The sequence below is a fragment of the Schizophyllum commune genome, assembly GCF_000143185.2.
Source record: "Schizophyllum commune H4-8 unplaced genomic scaffold SCHCOscaffold_1, whole genome shotgun sequence".
Classification (NCBI taxonomy): Eukaryota; Fungi; Basidiomycota; class Agaricomycetes; order Agaricales; family Schizophyllaceae; genus Schizophyllum; species Schizophyllum commune.
The window spans coordinates 1,107,479-1,123,345 of NW_026089538.1; the positions used below are offsets into that span (position 1 = coordinate 1,107,479).

The 15,867-nt window shown below is 56.3% G+C and overlaps 9 protein-coding genes across 9 annotated transcripts; 3 read left to right on the forward strand and 6 right to left on the reverse strand.

Annotated features, from left to right (window-relative positions):
* Nucleotides 1-491: 491 nt before the first annotated feature.
* SCHCODRAFT_02605189 (uncharacterized protein) lies at nucleotides 492-2,838 on the reverse strand. Its single transcript, XM_003035298.2, has 10 exons — nucleotides 2,723-2,838; nucleotides 2,499-2,643; nucleotides 2,431-2,448; nucleotides 2,287-2,382; nucleotides 2,211-2,237; nucleotides 2,057-2,154; nucleotides 1,504-2,007; nucleotides 1,307-1,450; nucleotides 1,127-1,252; nucleotides 492-1,071 (listed from the first exon to the last, which is right to left on the reverse strand). The coding sequence occupies exons 1-10, from the start codon at nucleotides 2,737-2,739 to the stop codon at nucleotides 909-911; spliced, it is 1,338 nt and encodes a 445-aa protein (XP_003035344.2). The 5' UTR covers nucleotides 2,740-2,838; the 3' UTR covers nucleotides 492-908.
* A 288-nt stretch (nucleotides 2,839-3,126) lies between these two features.
* On the forward strand, nucleotides 3,127-4,333 carry SCHCODRAFT_01146648 (uncharacterized protein; the record flags this gene model as incomplete). The annotated part of the gene is made up of 5 exons (XM_003036095.2): nucleotides 3,127-3,276; nucleotides 3,332-3,641; nucleotides 3,689-3,804; nucleotides 3,856-4,011; nucleotides 4,096-4,333. The coding sequence occupies exons 1-5, from the start codon at nucleotides 3,134-3,136 to the stop codon at nucleotides 4,331-4,333; spliced, it is 963 nt and encodes a 320-aa protein (XP_003036141.1). The 5' UTR covers nucleotides 3,127-3,133.
* Nucleotides 4,334-5,348: 1,015 nt separating this feature from the next.
* Nucleotides 5,349-7,060, reverse strand: SCHCODRAFT_02560654 (uncharacterized protein; the record flags this gene model as incomplete). The annotated part of the gene is made up of 2 exons (XM_003035297.3): nucleotides 6,567-7,060; nucleotides 5,349-6,517 (listed from the first exon to the last, which is right to left on the reverse strand). The coding sequence occupies exons 1-2, from the start codon at nucleotides 6,991-6,993 to the stop codon at nucleotides 5,349-5,351; spliced, it is 1,596 nt and encodes a 531-aa protein (XP_003035343.1). The 5' UTR covers nucleotides 6,994-7,060.
* Nucleotides 7,061-7,122: 62 nt separating this feature from the next.
* Nucleotides 7,123-8,591, reverse strand: SCHCODRAFT_02605198 (uncharacterized protein). Its single transcript, XM_003035296.2, has 4 exons — nucleotides 8,425-8,591; nucleotides 8,182-8,367; nucleotides 7,932-8,130; nucleotides 7,123-7,880 (listed from the first exon to the last, which is right to left on the reverse strand). Exons 2-4 carry the CDS (start codon nucleotides 8,287-8,289, stop codon nucleotides 7,234-7,236), a joined length of 954 nt encoding a protein of 317 aa, XP_003035342.2. The 5' UTR covers nucleotides 8,290-8,367; nucleotides 8,425-8,591; the 3' UTR covers nucleotides 7,123-7,233.
* Nucleotides 8,592-8,742: 151 nt separating this feature from the next.
* On the forward strand, nucleotides 8,743-9,539 carry SCHCODRAFT_01086349 (RNA-binding domain-containing protein; the record flags this gene model as incomplete). Its single annotated transcript, XM_050340996.1, has 5 exons — nucleotides 8,743-8,839; nucleotides 8,924-9,019; nucleotides 9,144-9,250; nucleotides 9,345-9,399; nucleotides 9,454-9,539. The coding sequence occupies 5 exons, from the start codon at nucleotides 8,743-8,745 to the stop codon at nucleotides 9,537-9,539; spliced, it is 441 nt and encodes a 146-aa protein (XP_050202737.1).
* A 742-nt stretch (nucleotides 9,540-10,281) lies between these two features.
* On the reverse strand, nucleotides 10,282-10,705 carry SCHCODRAFT_02605205 (transcription initiation factor IID, 18 kDa subunit). Its single transcript, XM_003035295.2, has 2 exons — nucleotides 10,639-10,705; nucleotides 10,282-10,584 (listed from the first exon to the last, which is right to left on the reverse strand). The coding sequence occupies exon 2, from the start codon at nucleotides 10,571-10,573 to the stop codon at nucleotides 10,298-10,300; it is 276 nt and encodes a 91-aa protein (XP_003035341.1). The 5' UTR covers nucleotides 10,574-10,584; nucleotides 10,639-10,705; the 3' UTR covers nucleotides 10,282-10,297.
* Nucleotides 10,706-11,435: 730 nt separating this feature from the next.
* On the forward strand, nucleotides 11,436-11,750 carry SCHCODRAFT_02481882 (uncharacterized protein; the record flags this gene model as incomplete). Its single annotated transcript, XM_003036093.1, has 2 exons — nucleotides 11,436-11,525; nucleotides 11,574-11,750. Coding segments are annotated over 2 exons (267 nt in total), but the record flags the coding sequence as incomplete, so codon positions are not given.
* A 111-nt stretch (nucleotides 11,751-11,861) lies between these two features.
* SCHCODRAFT_02482919 (uncharacterized protein) lies at nucleotides 11,862-12,770 on the reverse strand (the record flags this gene model as incomplete). Its single annotated transcript, XM_003035294.2, has 4 exons — nucleotides 11,862-12,047; nucleotides 12,098-12,244; nucleotides 12,302-12,652; nucleotides 12,705-12,770. The coding sequence occupies 4 exons, from the start codon at nucleotides 12,768-12,770 to the stop codon at nucleotides 11,862-11,864; spliced, it is 750 nt and encodes a 249-aa protein (XP_003035340.1).
* A 1,345-nt stretch (nucleotides 12,771-14,115) lies between these two features.
* On the reverse strand, nucleotides 14,116-15,730 carry SCHCODRAFT_02485721 (uncharacterized protein; the record flags this gene model as incomplete). Its single annotated transcript, XM_003035293.2, has 7 exons — nucleotides 14,116-14,712; nucleotides 14,760-14,834; nucleotides 14,887-14,975; nucleotides 15,026-15,194; nucleotides 15,247-15,385; nucleotides 15,433-15,573; nucleotides 15,627-15,730. The coding sequence occupies 7 exons, from the start codon at nucleotides 15,728-15,730 to the stop codon at nucleotides 14,116-14,118; spliced, it is 1,314 nt and encodes a 437-aa protein (XP_003035339.2).
* Between the last annotated feature and the right edge of the window lie 137 nt (nucleotides 15,731-15,867).

The following is a 15,867-nucleotide window of genomic DNA, read 5'->3' on the forward strand; positions in this document are numbered from 1 at the left end:
TCTGCGCTGAACAATTGTAGCTGCTTCGGTGCCGCGCCTTGGCTTCTACGTTCTTTAGAACGGAGAGTAGACATCACGGCGCCAGTAAAGCTGTCACGGCAGCAGAGGGCCACCGAGAAGGCCGAGGAGCTATCGCAAGAAGGTGATAGTGTTCGCAGATATAGCCACGGGAAGATCAGAGGGGAAGACCACGAGGGAATAGCACGAGATCTGCGCTCAGCCGGTACCGGGGTGACGATGCGATGAGAACTGCATCGTGTTCGAAGGGAGGCTCAAGGGAACATTCGACATCATGAGTTGAGTGTATATCCAAGCAGTCGAGTTCACGAGCATCAAGAGCGAGCGGGATCAGCGCCTCTTGGCGGTGAGGGCAGAAAGCAAGAACCAGTTGTAGTTGTTTACGCATGTTATACTTTCGTGACACATTCGTCACAAGTTGTCACGGTTGAACTTGCCTGTTACTGGCGCCTTGCAACGGGATCAGTGACAGTATCCCTTGTAGCCATGTTGGCCTTGAGGTAGTTAGACCTATGCTCATTGAAGGGCCTGCAGGGAACCTACACTACATAGTAAACTAGCTAAAGGATGCAGAAAAGCAGGCGGGGATAACATGACTCGGAGTATATGGATACGGATATGGATAAAGATGGGCGTACACAGGACTAGATCGGCGTACAGGCGGAGGAGAGGAGCAGCAGAGAGACCTAATCAATACAGAGGGGTGGTGCAGCGGGGAGTGTATACGAACGGCGGAGGTGGGTTAGAGGACAGAAGAGGAAGGGTAACGAGGACGTCCAGGTATAGACTACGACGAAGGTAAGAAGCACGACGAGGGTAACGAAGGTGAGAAGGTGAGCGGGATCTAGAGTAACGAAGAGACGACGATGAAGGAAATGACACGTCAGCGACTACGACACCTCCAACACGCTCGTCTCCAGCACCCGGAACATCGTTGAGTCCTTGGATTCCTCGCTCCACCCTACGACCTGTCGCCAATTCATCGCGTTCGCCTCCTTCTCGCCGGCGCCGGCGAAGAGGCCCATGTCGTCGTCGGTAAGGCCACGGAAGATGCTGAGCACCGAGAATTGAGTTCAAAGGCAGACGAACGGAAAGGGAGTGCACGTACAGGAATAATCGCGTGAAGACGCAGTTGTCTGCGGTCACTGAGATGTCGATGGCTGCTGCTATTCTCGTTGGTGAGAGGAAGCGGTATGCGATGTTCTTGTGAGCGGCGAAGGCATTGATGTTGTTGCTGTGTGCCCCGTCAGCATTCGCGATCAAGACTGAGCCTTCGCAGCAGACTCACTTGATGAACGTCGTTCGTGCATGGATGGACATGCCAAGCTGGTCAAGGACGTTCATGAGATGAGGGATGAAGTCCTGGAAGGACATGGCGAAGCCGTTCCTTGGCGCGATGAAGTCGCTAGGATCGACCATGCTCTGGTCGGGTCTGTGATGCACATGGATCAGAAAGACATTCGAAGAGATTGCAGAGTTACGCACATTGCCTCATAATACAACGCCGTCGTCACCATCTCGCTCTCAAAGTGCTCGAGCGCACCTCCCGGATGCACGCGCACAAAGTACTTGATCTTCCCCTCCTCCAACCTCTCCGCCGGCGGCCACGTCGTCCCAATCTTCCACAGCGTACTAAACGTCAGGATCACATCGCAGTACTGCTGCGCGGGCGCCAAAATGCTCAGGTGGCACTTCGCCGCCGTCGGCCGCGTCGCGACGCTCAGCTTCGTCAGCGCGCGCGAGTCGAAGACGATCTCTGGGTTGATATCCGGGTTCGCGAGGCGCGTGCCCGAAAACTCGAGCTTGTGGACGTCGCCGTTGTGGATGATGTCGAGCTTGCCGTAGAATTGGCCGTCGACCATCGTGCCGTCCTCCATGCGGGCCATGTCCATGTCTTCGGCGGAGGCGATGGTGGTGTCGAGGGCGACGGTGAGGTTGGGGGCGAGTTCAAGGTTGAAGGTGCCGGGCATTTCGATGACGGGGGGCGGGCTGGGGGAACACGTTACAGGGGAATAGAGGAAGCAGGATGAAGACGTACGGAGGTTCCTCAGGTGGGGGTGGCGCATCACTGACGATCTCAACTCGTATCCCTTGTACGCCGGAGATGGCGATCTGGTATGAGTCCTCGCCTGTGAGCTGAGAGGGGGAATGGCGTCAATGGGGTTCAAGGTTCAGTGGTATACGATGCGCACGTAGATGTAAGGCCCGGATACGAGACGCTGCAAGGGTATCAGACTAGGTTGAGATATGATGCTGGGGGATACGCACCGCAGCATGAATCGATGCATATTCTACGGGAACTCGCATGCCGAAGATCGCATCTGGAGGTGGCTTGGTCCAGTCGCGGGCGACTGCCTCGAGTTCCTGCGAGGAGATTAAGCGACATGATCGAATGGCCTTGGGTCAACATACAGCAAAGGTATTGGGTAGCTGGGAAGTATGGTCAGCAGAGGTCACTTCACCAGTGGCAAGCCACATACCATCCGGATAGTCTCCATTTCATCGTAGCACAGCGTGAGCAGCCTCTGGCGGGCGATCGCCATCTGAGGCTTCTCATCCTTTCCCTTCGGCTTGAACTTTCCCCAGAACGAGCCACCGCTACCAGGGAGACTGGTGCTCGCCGACCTGTATGAGTGGATGGGAAACAGATTGGGCACGATGGTGAGCGCGATGTACAGCTGTGTGGAGAGGGAACGGCGCGTACGCAGGCGACAGAAGCATGGCGAGGGGCTGGTGGTGTGGGGATTATGTGTTCGGGCGATGCGAGCGATAAGTGTTAATCAGTACTTGGCCGTCGTCAGAGTCATCGGTCAACAAGCAGCAGGCTGTAAAGACGCCCGGGGAACACGAGGCCAACACGAGGCACTGATGGGACCAAGATCGGGACTTGAAGGGAAATTTCGCGACTCGGACGGTCAGAGCGCCTCTGACGACGCGTCGTTCGTTGCTCAAAATCGATAAAAACGCGTACACGATGAGAGTAGCGAACAAAAGGCGCAAGCGGACGCGAAATAACCAAGTCGCGTCGGTATTCCGGAAGAAACCGGACCGGACGTCGATCGTCCAGTAAATTCCCCGGAAATGACGACGTCGACGTTGACCAGGACCAGCGACCATGTTGCGCGCAATCGCCCGAGCGCATGCTCTGCCCCGCTGCAGCAGCCGTACATTTGTCTCCTCTGTGATTCTCACCCGCAACTGGGAGTCCGAGACAGTCGCGCAGCTCAAGAAGGAAGCCAAGTCGCGCGGTCTTGCAATGTACGCCGTATGCCCGCTTCATTGACTGGCTATTGAGCTTCGACTTCGCTCATAGGTCGGGGAACAAGGCGACGTTGGTTATGCGGATACAGCAGTATGAGCGGGCGCGTGCGAACGAAGCTCTGAGCCCGGACGTACCCGCCGGCGCGCGGGCTGCGTCGACCAGCCCCGCCCCCGCCCCTTCCACCACATCCAGCAGCGCTACCTCTGCCATCAGTGGCTCGCTACACATTGACCCGAAGCCGATCTCCGAGGCTCCAGGTGTCCCGCCCGAGGCGCAGTCCACCGCTCCCCCTGTGACTGATTATCTTGCGGTCATAATTCCCGATCTCTCTGCCCCTGCCCCCGAGCCACCCACGCCAATTGTGAGTCAAGCAAAGTGATGCATGGAGTATACTAATCTATGCTTTAGCCCCACGTACCCGACTTCTGGGGCTCTGCCGCTGCCAAGAGCAAGCCAGCGCCTCCTTCCCCAGAAGAGGAGCTGCCCAAGATCGTCGTCGTCGCGGATGCGTCTACGCACATTGGGTTTGTCCGCTTTCATACTTGCTTCATACATGACTGACTTGACTTGAACAGTGGCGTTACTCACAACCTCACTTCAGCTGAAGAAGAGGTCATTCAGGACGTCTCCTACGCCGACTACAAGTCCGGTGTCCTTTCTGACATGGCGAAGGACCTTGGCCTCCCCCCTTTGGCGGACTTCAAGAAGGGATGGGATAAGGTCAAGTTCTGGTAAGCTTCGGACAGTCTACGTAGTTAGCTATCGTGGTGCAATGTTGATTATATGCGCGGATTGCCATGCTGTCTCGTACATAGCGCAGTCGCGTACTCGACTCACAGGATTTTCTGTTTACTTTCATACGATCCTTCATGCTTTCTGTCGCTGGTCAAGTGTGCAGATGTCAAAGAGGTTGTCCAGGACCCCCGACATTTCCGCCAAAGGCCTCCGGAGAAAATTCCGACTTTTGGGCCTCGTGAGCCTGCGCCGATTTTGAGCATCGAGGGGGTTCTGAGCCTGCGTTTGCGGAGGGGTCCCGCTGGACCCTCGTTCTGAGCCTGTGTTCTCGCGGAGGCCCCTAAAAAGGCCAATAAAATCGCAAAAAATCTGATTTTTTTCTCCCTGCGCGCCGCTTCTGCTTCTGCGGTCTTCGGAACGTCTTTCTTGCTGAAAATGTCTGTTTTTCTGCGGGAAACACGTACTTTGCTTGGCGCCGAACGTGCCGACCGTTCGAAAAAAAGAAACAGCCATGCATAGGTGACGTCGCAGCTGCTCAAAGCCCCGCATACCATGTAAGAAAGGGTTTGGGGATTGGAAGGATGGTGCACCGGGGCGCGCAAAGTACCAGGCGCGCCGTCGCCAGCGACGATGGTGCGGTCAGCGTCACCGAAGTCCATTCACGACCTAAATCCATCTCGGACCCACCTCTTCAATGTCGCAAGTCGTTATTGACTTCTTTTTCTAACGTTTTTAACGGGGGTCGCCTCCTTAGTGACCGTCAGAGCTGCGTGCGAAATCAATGCAGGATAATCGCCACCACGTGTCGTCAGCTGGGCTTCGGGGCCCCTTCCTGAGCCTGCGCACCTCGGAGACCCTCACGACGACCCCTCATCTGAGCCTGCGATTTTCGGAGGCCCAAACGGCAAATCTGGCGCTTCTGAGCCTGCTTTTTGCGGAGGGTCCCCCTCCGGGGGACCCTTTCTGAGCCTGTCCGGCCGGAGGCCTTTGGCGGAAATGTCGGGGGTCCTGGTTGTCCCTTGAGATACTTGCGTCGCGTCAGTAATCGACCACCATATTTGCCTCCGCATTCTATGAACACGCCCCATTAGGCAATCATCATACCCGGACAGATCGTGATCACACAGCGAAGACGACGCCATAAGTATCCTCACCAGGCGTATAGACTATAGTAGTCCACAGCTCGGGCTCACACCTGGTTTATGAAGGGTCCGCTGTATCTACAAGACTCCGCGCAGGCTCGCTCAAACGGCGCGCGCAGCGCCAGCATCGAAATGTTGGCCAAATTGACTACGGCGAAGTGCTTCACATGGTACGATATATACATAACAAGCTAAGAGATATTGTAGTTGGGGACTAAGGTCTTTAACTGTTCGAACTTCTTGTCATCGTAATCTATCCAGTCACTGATACCGTACAGGCATTTCTGCTTGAGGGAAAGTGTTTGAATAGGACGCCCGAAGTCCCTACGTGCCCGAACCATCGCCAGCATGGCGTTCGACTCCGCATGGATTTCGCCAAATATGTGAAGCTCCTCCAGGCTGGGGAGAAAGCGTGGGAGACCGATCCGATCGCCCAGGGTGAGCATGTTGACAAAGCCGGCTGTGCTCTTTTTGCCCGTGTACAGCGTGAGCTTGACGAGTTCCGGTAAGAGCGCGAGGAACGACTTGGTCAGCGTGTGAGACGAGTATAAGATGAGGCATCGGAGGGGGCAATGCGATCGGGGTAGGAAGAGGGGAAATCCGGTTTTGTCGATCGAAGCGACGGAGTCGTACTCGAGGATGGCCTCCTCGAGCGAGGGTGCGGTCAACCGGTCCAAAAGGGTAGTTTTGTTGCCGCCGCTTTCGAAGACGCGGAGGGTGCGGAGACGGGGAAGCACGACCGGGCCTCCGGCCAGCTTCGGCGCTGCATCCAGATCCTCTCGCCGTTTGTTCGTAAACCGCAAGTTGACCAGGTTGGAGCAGCGACGTATAATATCAACCGCATAAGCCGGGGATGCTTCCAGGTCCAGTTGCTCGAGTTGCTCCCATGGCAGCTGTGGCACCTCCGGATGCATGTCGCCGTTACAGTGGAGGGTGACATCCCGCAGCGAAGGCAGATGCCTGAAGATGCCCTTGGCGTTGCCCTCGCTGAGGATGTCTGGATCGCCCGTGAGGGATCGAAGGCAGGAAAACTCCTTTCCCTCCAAGTGGCTGAATATTCTACCGAAATCGCCTTTGAACGAGAAGTAATCCTTCCTGGGCCCTTCGTCAACCGCGCAGAGACCAACAAAGAGCTGTGTCCAGCGCTGCACGTGTTCGACAAGGGCTTCGAAGGCTTGAGACACATAGAGTGCCTCGGTGAACGGCCTATAATACACTATGCAGCGCTGAAAGGGGATGCTTCCGGAGTGGGAAAGGAACAGCTTCAGGCGACGCAGGACCGGTGAACGCGTCGTACCAGCTAACTCCCATGAGTCGAGGCTTAAGTCTGCCCAAATGCTATGCGTAGCGTGTGCCGTGTCTGAGGACCGTCGTCAGTTTTGAAGAAACGTTATGCGCATCGCACCCACCTCGCCATGATTTACACACGGAGCTGAGCACGAGTGGCATGAGATATTTATCGTTGAGCCAGCTTTCATCCCCACAGGAGAGTTGGAAGATCTCGGACATAATCCCCTTCGGCAGTCTGCGAACAGGCGCGGCATATGCGCGCTGGGCATCCCGCCGGCGCAGGAGCTCGCGCTCGAGACGCTCGACACGGCGGGAGGCTGCTTGAAGCGCATCTTTCGCCTGTTCCACCTGCAGTAGGGCCTTCTCCATCTCCTCTAGGCTTTCTTCTGCTCTCATCATGTCCACGGAGTACAGCTGGCGGTTGGTGCGCAAGATTGCATTGTTTGGTGCAGAAGGGGGAACGTCAAGCTGGAGGTGCACGGCGTGCTCGCAATGGTTGCAGAGGGAGACGTCCCGCTTGAAGGTCTCAAGGAGCGTTTCGGCCATCTTGATTATAGTGCGAGGGAGGAGTTGGGGATCAGCCAGTCAAGACACTCGTCGAGTCGGAGGGGCGCTCAACGAGCCAAGTGTGATCGGGGTGGCAATCTTGTCGAGAAAAACACTCGGGCCGTGCATCCGGAAATCGCTCATGGGCGCCTAATCGTACCCTGGGAGGACAAACCGAGCAGCAAATTTAGATATAGTGAGATACAAGGGAAACGAGGAGGGCCAAACATAAACGTATGTTCACGACGCACCCTCCGCCTCCCGCTTCGCTTCTTCCTCCCTCTGCCTCTTCCGCGCCAGATATCGCTCCCTCGCACTCATCACATCCTGCTCCGTATTCCTCTTCGCCACCATGCGCGCCATCCGTGCACGCTCCTCTTCCTCCATCTCCTTCTTCCGTCTTTCTTCCTCCTCCCGTAGCTGCTGCTGAATCTCCCTCCGTCGCCGCTCCTCGATCTCCTTGCGGCTCGCCGCAGCACCGACCGCCGTGTGTACGGGTGCATGTTCGCCATCCTTTGGCTTGTCGCCCCCGCTCTGCTGCCCCAGTCGCCGCGTGTTCGTCCCGCGCAGGTTGAGTCCGGCGGAGAGCAGCTCGCGCTTGTCGACGATCTGGTTGTCGTCGTTGAGCTCGACATGCTTGCCCTCTTGCAAAGCGCGCTGCGCAAGCTCGACATCCGAGGCGGGTTTTGGTGCATCGACGGGGTCGGCGGCGGCCCCAGTGACTTCTGGGGGCTTGGTGATGGTGAGGTTCTGAGGCATCGTGGGGCCAATGGTGCGCTTCTGTGTGGCGGCGACAGCGGCGGAGTGGTCGGTCTCGCTCTCCTCCAGCAGCTTGCGATAAAAGTGGGCCATGCCTGTTGATGAGCCGCCCTTCTTCTTAAGCTCCTCTGTAGTATGATGAGCTACGAGTATCATTGGAATCGAGGACCAGAGCTCACCTTCTCGTTTGCGCTCCTCCTCTTCCGCGCGCCTGACCTCTTCCATCTGGTCCTTGTACGCCTGCGTCACGAATGCCTCCTTGTCTGCGAACTCGTCCCCCTCTCGTTCGCGCTCGCGCTGCATCATCTTTTCCTCTGCCCGCAAGTGATCCAAACGTCGCGTCGCCGCAGTGGTCAGTAAGCCTTCGATGTATTTTGGCTGCCAGTCTGTGAGCACGCAGTCCATCAGCAGCGAGTATCGCGCACGCACCTTCCTCTCCTTCGCGTCAGCCTCCTTGGCCTCCTTCGCGCGCTGCTTCGCCGCCTGCATCTTGTCGTACACTTCGTCATACTCGTACACGGTTTCGTCGACCGCCATCGCTTCCTCTCGGCGTCGCTTTGCCGCGCGCGACTCAACACTCTTCGCAAACATCTGCTGAGCTTCAGTCCCCTTGGCCTACAACATTCCCTTCATCAGTTTTCATGCACTGCACAGTAAAGTCGGCACACTCACCTTTCCCTTCACTCCCTGCGCCACGACCTTTTTGTTATCTGTCGCCGTGGTTGTAGACGCAGCAACATCGTTCGTGTCATCTTCGTCAAAGGCCGCTGGTCTCTTCAGTGAGGGCGCAGGTGCAGGCGTCGCGGCTGCCTTCTGCTTGTTGAGGGAGAACGAGAGCTTCATTGTCGGTGCACAGCCACGCTCTCACCCGGGATCGGACCGGTCGACGCGCGCTTGTCCAGGTCCTTGATCCTGACGTTCATCGTGCTCCTCGGCTGGTATTCTCCGTGCTCTCTGCATCGCACGTCCCCTCACGGGTAACCTTACAACATGGAAGAGGGAACCAAGAACAAGAAGACCATCTTCGTCGGCGGACTTGTGGACGAAGTGAACGAGGCGACGCTTTTCGAGACGTTCTCGACTTTCGGTGTGAATCATTTCCCCATGCCAATCCCCTTCCCGAACTTACACTGTGTCTGTTGGGTGCATTCAATACTGACTGACCTAATAGGGGACGTAGTAGAGGTTCAGCTTCCACCCGCCACGACGAACCCCAATCAGCAACAGCAAGGTATTGCTCGAATAGCCTTTCCCCCGCCAGGCTTCAGTCCCTTACGCCCTGCACTTCACCTTCACAAATTACCCCTCATCTCCCCTCCCATCTTGCGTACCCCTCCTACCATCCTTCTCCCAAAGCACGCTGCTCATACACCCTCTCTATCACCCCTTAGAAAACAAGCATCGCGGCTTCGCATTCGTGACGTTTACTTCCTCTGCCGACGCGCAAGACGCGATCGACAACATGGACTTGAATGAGCTGCAGGGGAAAGTGATTAAGGTACGTACATCGGGTCCTCGCCACATTCCATCTGCTCCGCGTAATTCCTAGCCCAAGCTCGCTATGCAGCCGCTCATCCTCATCCTTCACCCAGGTCAACCTGGCCAAACCACAAAAAGCTCCAGTACAAGGGGCAGGGAACCGGGCTGGTGCGCAACTTTTCCACCTTTTGTAACTCTTCACTCACTCATGAACCCTCATAGTTTGGGAAACGGAGGAATGGCTCCAGACGCACTTGAAGCCGTTGGCGCAGAGCGGAGGTAAGAGAATTCCCTCGTTGCGGTTATGAGGCTCCCGACTGGCGCCATGGCATAATGGTTTGGAAGCGATAGAACACGAGCTAATGCTGATACAAACCCTTCAGGCATCCAGGGGCGGAAACATGCACCACAAGAGGCCGACGAGGATGGGAAGGGGGACGAGGACGCGATGGCAGAGTAATCAGCGGAAACTTGAAAGTTTTTTGGTGTCGTTCTTGCTTGCCTCGACTTGGAGTTCTCCGCTGCGACTTTCTTGGTGCACAGACGCGCATAGGAAGATCTACACGAAGTCGCGGGTGTACATTACATGATTTCTAGCTGTACAATACATGTTCGCGCGCGCACAGTGGGACATACATCGATGTTGCCTGGTACTTGGTCAGAACGTCATCTGTGTGCGAGCTGGAAAGGACTCCAAGGCAAGGGATAGCCGACGGAAAGACAGCGAGAGCGACTTCCTACCAGCATCGCGTTAGGAGCGCTAGCGTTTTATTGTCATCATGAAACGGCCTCAACCTGAGCGAGTAGGCTTCAGGATTCAGAGGGTGTTCATCGTCCATCAGTCTGCCATCTCCTTGAGAGGCAGATGCGAGATGGAACACCTCTCGAGCTTCCGATAAGAAACCTTCAGTGCGAAGACTTGTGGGTGATCTATTCATCGTGAAGTACACTCAGTCCACTCGCCAATCCGTCGTTGTAAGTACAGAGCACCTCACCTTCATACCAGCCACCGGTCCTCTACGACGCTCGAGCGTAGCAAGCATCTGCTCCTGTTCTGCCCCTGGTACTAGAATCCTGCTGGCTTCTCCATATCCGCGCTCTCGAACTGTGCCCTCGCGCGCTTGATCTCCTCCTGCATGAATAGCAGCTCCTCCATACGCGCGAGCTTCTTCGCGTCCGCGGGCCGCGAGAGCGCCTTTCGGAGGTCATCTAATGACAGTCGCGCCTTTTTGGAAGATGCGGAGGCGGTCTGGCAGACATCGGTAATGTACTCGATGAGGATCTCCTCGAGGACGTTGACGGTGTCAGAGGAGGGGTTGCGGTCATCACCGAAGCCGTACATGAGATTTCGGACTGAAGCAGAGGAATCAGTAAGAGGCATACGATGAAAATCGAGGATCCACGCACGCTCTTTGGCGAACAAGCCGCGTAGGTTAGATTGCTTGCCACGCCCCCCGCGCCCGATCCCGCCACCGCTTTCGCGCACGTAGCTCGGCGTGTAGTTCGTAAATGTGGTCGTGCGCGGCACGGTCTGGGGCTGCGCGGCATATTGGGGGGTATATGTGGTGGTTTGTGTGGGCGTATACGAGTAGGTGGGTGTGGTCTGGTATGTCGGTGCTTGGTACGTCGTCTGTGTCTGATACGTCGTCTGCGGCTGGTAGGCCTGCGCGTGATATGTCGCGGGGGTCTGATATGCGGTTGTTGTCTGATAAGCCTGTGTTGTATAAGGTGTCGCGGTCGTGGTCGCGGCGGGGGTCGTCGTTTGTGCGGTCCCTGGCGCGGCGGTGGCTGGCTTCGCTGCCTGCGCAGTCTGCTGCTGGGGCTGCTGAGGTTGCGCCTGCTGCTGCTGCGCCTGTTGTTGTTGCTGCTGCTGAGGCTGCGGCGTGTAGTACTGATATGTGGGCGGCCAGGCAAACGCCTGGTATGGTGTGGCGTAGGTGTATCCACCTGGATGGTAGTACGCGCCATAGGGATATGCCGCCGAGGTCGATGCAGTCGGCTGGGGAGTCCCCGCTGCCGTTGTTGGGGGCGTGTAACGATATTGGTGAGCCATTGTGATGAGCGCCAAAAGCAAGTTTTGCTGCCAAATCCGAACAACGCGAGAACAATGGACATCGACGCCACATATTCTGGACTTGTTCCCAACGGTCATTCAGCATGGCAAGTCGCCATATAACATGAGGGGAACATAACTGACGATAGCCCAGGCGGCGAGCGACTCTCTGATTGGTGGGGCGATGCTCTTCACCGCCGTCTTCGTGTTCGTGTACTACACCATCTGGGCCATCCTCCTCGTACGTGGCGTGCGACGCGTCGTACTCATCACCTAACACGTTCCTCAGCCATTCTTCGACCCCGAGAGCCCCATACACTCATACTTCCCAGCCCGTGAATGGGCAGTCCGTCTACCCGCATTCATACTCGTCGTCGGCCTGTCAGCCGTAGGCGCATTTATTGGCAACACCATCCTGAAGGAGAACCGCAAAAAGGCAGAGCGCGCGCGGTTACGGACTGCGTAGTATATGTGCGTTCACGCGCCCCCCTCTCCTTGATGCTTCATACTGAAGTCATGTCCCATGCAGATCCAGTACCACCTAAGTTATACGTGTCATGATCATAATGCTTTCATCTCATCTTGTCGAAGTCGTCATGTCCCTACGGTGTCGTTCAGGTCCCCTGCGCTCGTAAACCCCCTTCCCGCTCTCCAAGACGCGTAGCTTTTCTGCTGCCACGACGTCCTTTGCAGCCTGACTGACCAGCGTGTCCACGCTCACGTCGGGCGGTGGTTCGGACAGACTGCGCATCGCGCGTGCGATCTACAGGGTGAATTCAGCAAGAGACGCAAGCTCGAAGTGGGCCTCCTTACCCTCGCTGTCGCCGCCTCCCGTCCAAGCTCCTTCATCTTGTTCAGCATCGTGATATGCGACGTCGTCTGTAGCAGTGCCGGTGACCTCAATGAGCGCAAGAAGATCACCAGGTCCGCCACCGTCGAACACGTCAGTGTGGTCAGCATCTGCGCGGATGTTTAGTTTGCATTCAAATACCGCTCTCGGGCCAAAATGCAACTCACAAAGGACGGCTGCACCTCCGTCCCCAACAAGCCCACCATCGCCTCAAACGGTGGCCAGAGCTCATTCCACACTCCCATCTCCATCTCATTGCCTGTCCCGTCTCTTCTTGCCTTCTTATGCGTGAGCAGCAGCCAGAACTTGATGGCGATGTACGCGTGGTTCACGTCCGTCGTCCCCGTCTCGGGCGGGTGGTCGAGGTAGGCGTACGTGCGGAGGAGGGATTGGTAGGTGGCGGAGAAGATGTTCAGCTGGGTGTACACCATGGCGAGCCACCGCTCTTCGGGGTCGAGGAGCGCGGCGAGGACGAGGATGTTCCAGGTGCGGAGGGCTAGGGATTGGCGAGCGAGTTTCTAAGGGGCGTGTAAGCTTTACTGACATCGTCGAGAGGAAGACCCAACGTACGTCGCCTCCCAACTCCGCCAAGCGGTTCAAGACTCCTGCTTCATGCGTGGCGACCTGTAGGATCATCTTCGCTACCGCGACAGCCGCTTCCAGATCCTCATCGGAATGCGATGGCGTCCACGTCTGGTTTTGCAGGTAGATCAAGCCAGGTTCGACTAGACCGATACAGATTGTGTGCAAGCCCATAGATGCGGGAAGGAGGCCTTGCTCTTCGCAAGTGTTGAGCGTCTATCGATGGCGCGGTCACTCTGTACGCTCTATCAACTTAATAATTGCAGACGCACCTCCAAGATTGCCTTTATCGTTAACGGTGTCACCCTCGCCTTCATCTTGAACCCATCACCCAGGACGTCGAGCAAGGAAGTCAGGATGATCGTCTGTGGTGTCGTTGACTCTGCAGTTACCGTTAGTATTTCGTACCCCAATCACGACGAACAACTAACCTGGTGCATTCGCCACCCCAGCTTTGCCCCCATTTGCGTTGCCTCCGTTCGCCGTTGCAATAGTTGCGACCTTGCCCATTCCTGCGGTCGCTGCCCGACGATGGAAGGGGCCAGTCACCTGAAGCAGTCTCACGAGCGCGCTGGCCTTGACGTTGAGCCGCAGCATAAGCGTGCGCACGATGAGGTCGGCTTGGAGAAACATGTCCTGCAGGCCGATTGTCAGTCGATGTTTCTGTGGAAGAAGCTGGCATTCAAGACGTACCCGACTATGGGCCTTGTTATGCTGAATGAGCAATGCGGGCATAGTAAGCAATGGCTCGGGGTCGATATCGCTGGGTGGGATATATCCTGTCCGCCGGGCCATTTGTGCAAGTTGCTGACCGACATCTGCAAGAAACACGGTCAGTTTCGCCTATCAAGGAGCCCAATGTCGGCTAGGGTCAGCTCACAATTCATCAATTCCTTTGAAAAATTCTGGTGCGTCACGATCTCCAGATAGCTTTGCATATTGCCCAGCAGCGTCTGGAAGACAACGGGTTCGGTCTCGGGCCCTCGCCCGAAGAGGTCACGCAGGAGGCTTTCGGCGAGCGAGACTGGTTGGAGGGTCTTCGAGGGCATGTCGGTGACCATCTTGATGATCACGAAGAAGTCCTTATCGTGGGGGCGCTGGAAAAGTAAGTGAGACGTGGGAGACAGTAGCGAAGGGACCCGGGCAGACACACCTTGCAGAGGTTAGCGAAGAGGCCGCTGGTAGCGTAGCTGGATTAGAATAGGTCAGCTGACGTTCCCTTTGATGAATGAGTAGCCTCACGTCGAGAGAACCGTATGCAGGAAGGCCTTGCACTGGGATACCAACGTGTCTTGCGAGAGGTGACTATGCTGGATGATCACTTTCACGACCCGCTCGACGGCCACGCTGCAAACAGCAATCAGTCTTCACCAAGGAATAGCCAGAGCACACGAGCTTACTAGACGACAGAGCCCATAAACTCGTAGCACCTGGAGATGAATGCCTGTACCACCGACAAGCACAGTTGCCGCAGCTCATAGCTGATGTCCTCAAGCAGCAAGTCCAGCACACGAAGCACCGCCCGCCGCGCGGCGTGTTGCAAGTGTCGCAGCGCTCGGCTCTCTAGGTCGTGCTTGTAGAAGACGATCACTACGTTCTCCAGGAGTGCTTTGAGCGCAAGTACGGGCACCTTCCCGAGATCTGCCGCACTGTCGAAGACCGCGAGCGCGAGGTCGACGAAAGCACTGCCAACAAGAATACTACAATTTACGTCGTCGCCTGCCCGCCCGGTCATAGCGGACGCGGGGAGGTCGACGTAGTGCGCGGCGTCGAGCAAGGAGGGAAGCGCAGTGACGCAAGGATGACTATTGTCCGGAAGAGACTTGTGCTCGCCGTATCGGACAAAAGAAGAGGTAAGGCTGTTCTCGACGAAGCTGAAGGTGACGTTGGGGAAGCCGATGACTTGGGCGAGGTAATACTTGATGCGCAGCAAACTCTTGCTGTCGATGGAGATCCCGGATGCCAGCATCTGAATGCTGAGGACAAGGATGGACAGCTTACCAATTATAAGCATGCGCACTTCGTCAGGCTGAGAGCACTCACACGAAGCTGGATGATCTCAGGATCCTCAGCCGTGATGCTGTTCTCAGAGAATTCTCTCGACAAGCCATACATGGACTACTGGATGTTAGCGTCTGTACACTCAAGCGACTACGCCGTATAGGCTTACCAGATGGGCCGCAGCAGGCCCTTCTTCGTTATGACTTTGGTCGTACTCATCTTCTAGCAGACGCTCTACGATAGCTTGCCATGAAATAACTAACGCAGTAACCATTAGCCAAAGTCTTATTGCTTTCAGTGACACGCACGTTTCCATTGGGGGAAATGGGGATGCAGTTGGATCAGGAAGGCAACCAGCTTGACCCTCTCGCCAATCGGGGCCTTCGAAATGGCCTCGCTCCAGCACAAAGAGATAGCCTCGAAATGGGCCGGTAGCAGCGTCGAAGAGAAGGCGTCGACAGCTACCCTAATTTCTTCCTGAGGGGGCTTCAGTCAGTCCGCCAACAAGAACATGATCACAACGGCTTACCTGAGGATCCGCCCACATTCGCGTAAAGAAGTGCTCAAAAACGTCGATGACCGCGGGGCGCCATTGTCGGTCTTCGACATGGAAGGATTGACTAGTCACGTCCATGATCACCCTGGATAGGCGGACAATCGCTTGCAGGCTGGCGGAATGTCAGATCGCGTAAGCTGTCCTCGGATTTGTCCTTACCGCCTTTCCCATTGAGGCGAAGCCAACCAAGTCTCAATGATCGCATTAAGTGGCTGCATGTCGACAACCAGAACTCGGAGCAAGAGGCTGGTCCTGATGCTCGATATCTCGTCTCGCCGCACCTCGTAAAGCTCCCAGGCACTGTGCGCTCGTCAATCAGCATAGATGCTTTTTTGCGAGGGCCCCGCACGTACCAGGTATGCAGCATGTCACCATTTCGCAAGATGAAGTTGTCCACCTCGTATGACTCGAGCAGAGGCGACTCGAAGAGGAACATGTGGAAGAATTTCGCGATCATGCACGAGACGTCGTCTACAGCGATGTTGAGGTAAGTCCGGAGTGCGACCATGAGTTTCTGGTCCACAATAATGGGGTCGTTAACCGACGACGCGCGAGCATTCATCTTTCTCCTGGTCTCAGATAATCAGCGCTGCT

Excerpts from the sequence above, each read along its gene's own strand:
- SCHCODRAFT_02605189 (XM_003035298.2), bottom strand. Across the intron at positions 2,155-2,210 it reads TATCCGGGCCTTACATCTAC|CTCACAGGCGAGGACTCATA; the intron begins GTGCGCATCGTA and ends TCCCCCTCTCAG. Across the intron at positions 1,451-1,503 it reads GCGTTGTATTATGAGGCAAT|ACCCGACCAGAGCATGGTCG; the intron begins GTGCGTAACTCT and ends TGTGCATCACAG.
- SCHCODRAFT_02605198 (XM_003035296.2), bottom strand. The coding sequence starts at position 8,289 with ATGGCGGTCGACGAAACCGTGTACGAGTATGACGAAGTGTACGACAAG. Across the intron at positions 8,131-8,181 it reads CTGACGCGAAGGAGAGGAAG|CCAAAATACATCGAAGGCTT; the intron begins GTGCGTGCGCGA and ends ACAGACTGGCAG. Across the intron at positions 7,881-7,931 it reads GGAGGAGCGCAAACGAGAAG|AGGAGCTTAAGAAGAAGGGC; the intron begins GTGAGCTCTGGT and ends ATCATACTACAG.
- SCHCODRAFT_02605205 (XM_003035295.2), bottom strand. The coding sequence starts at position 10,573 with ATGTACGGCTTCGGTGATGACCGCAACCCCTCCTCTGACACCGTCAAC.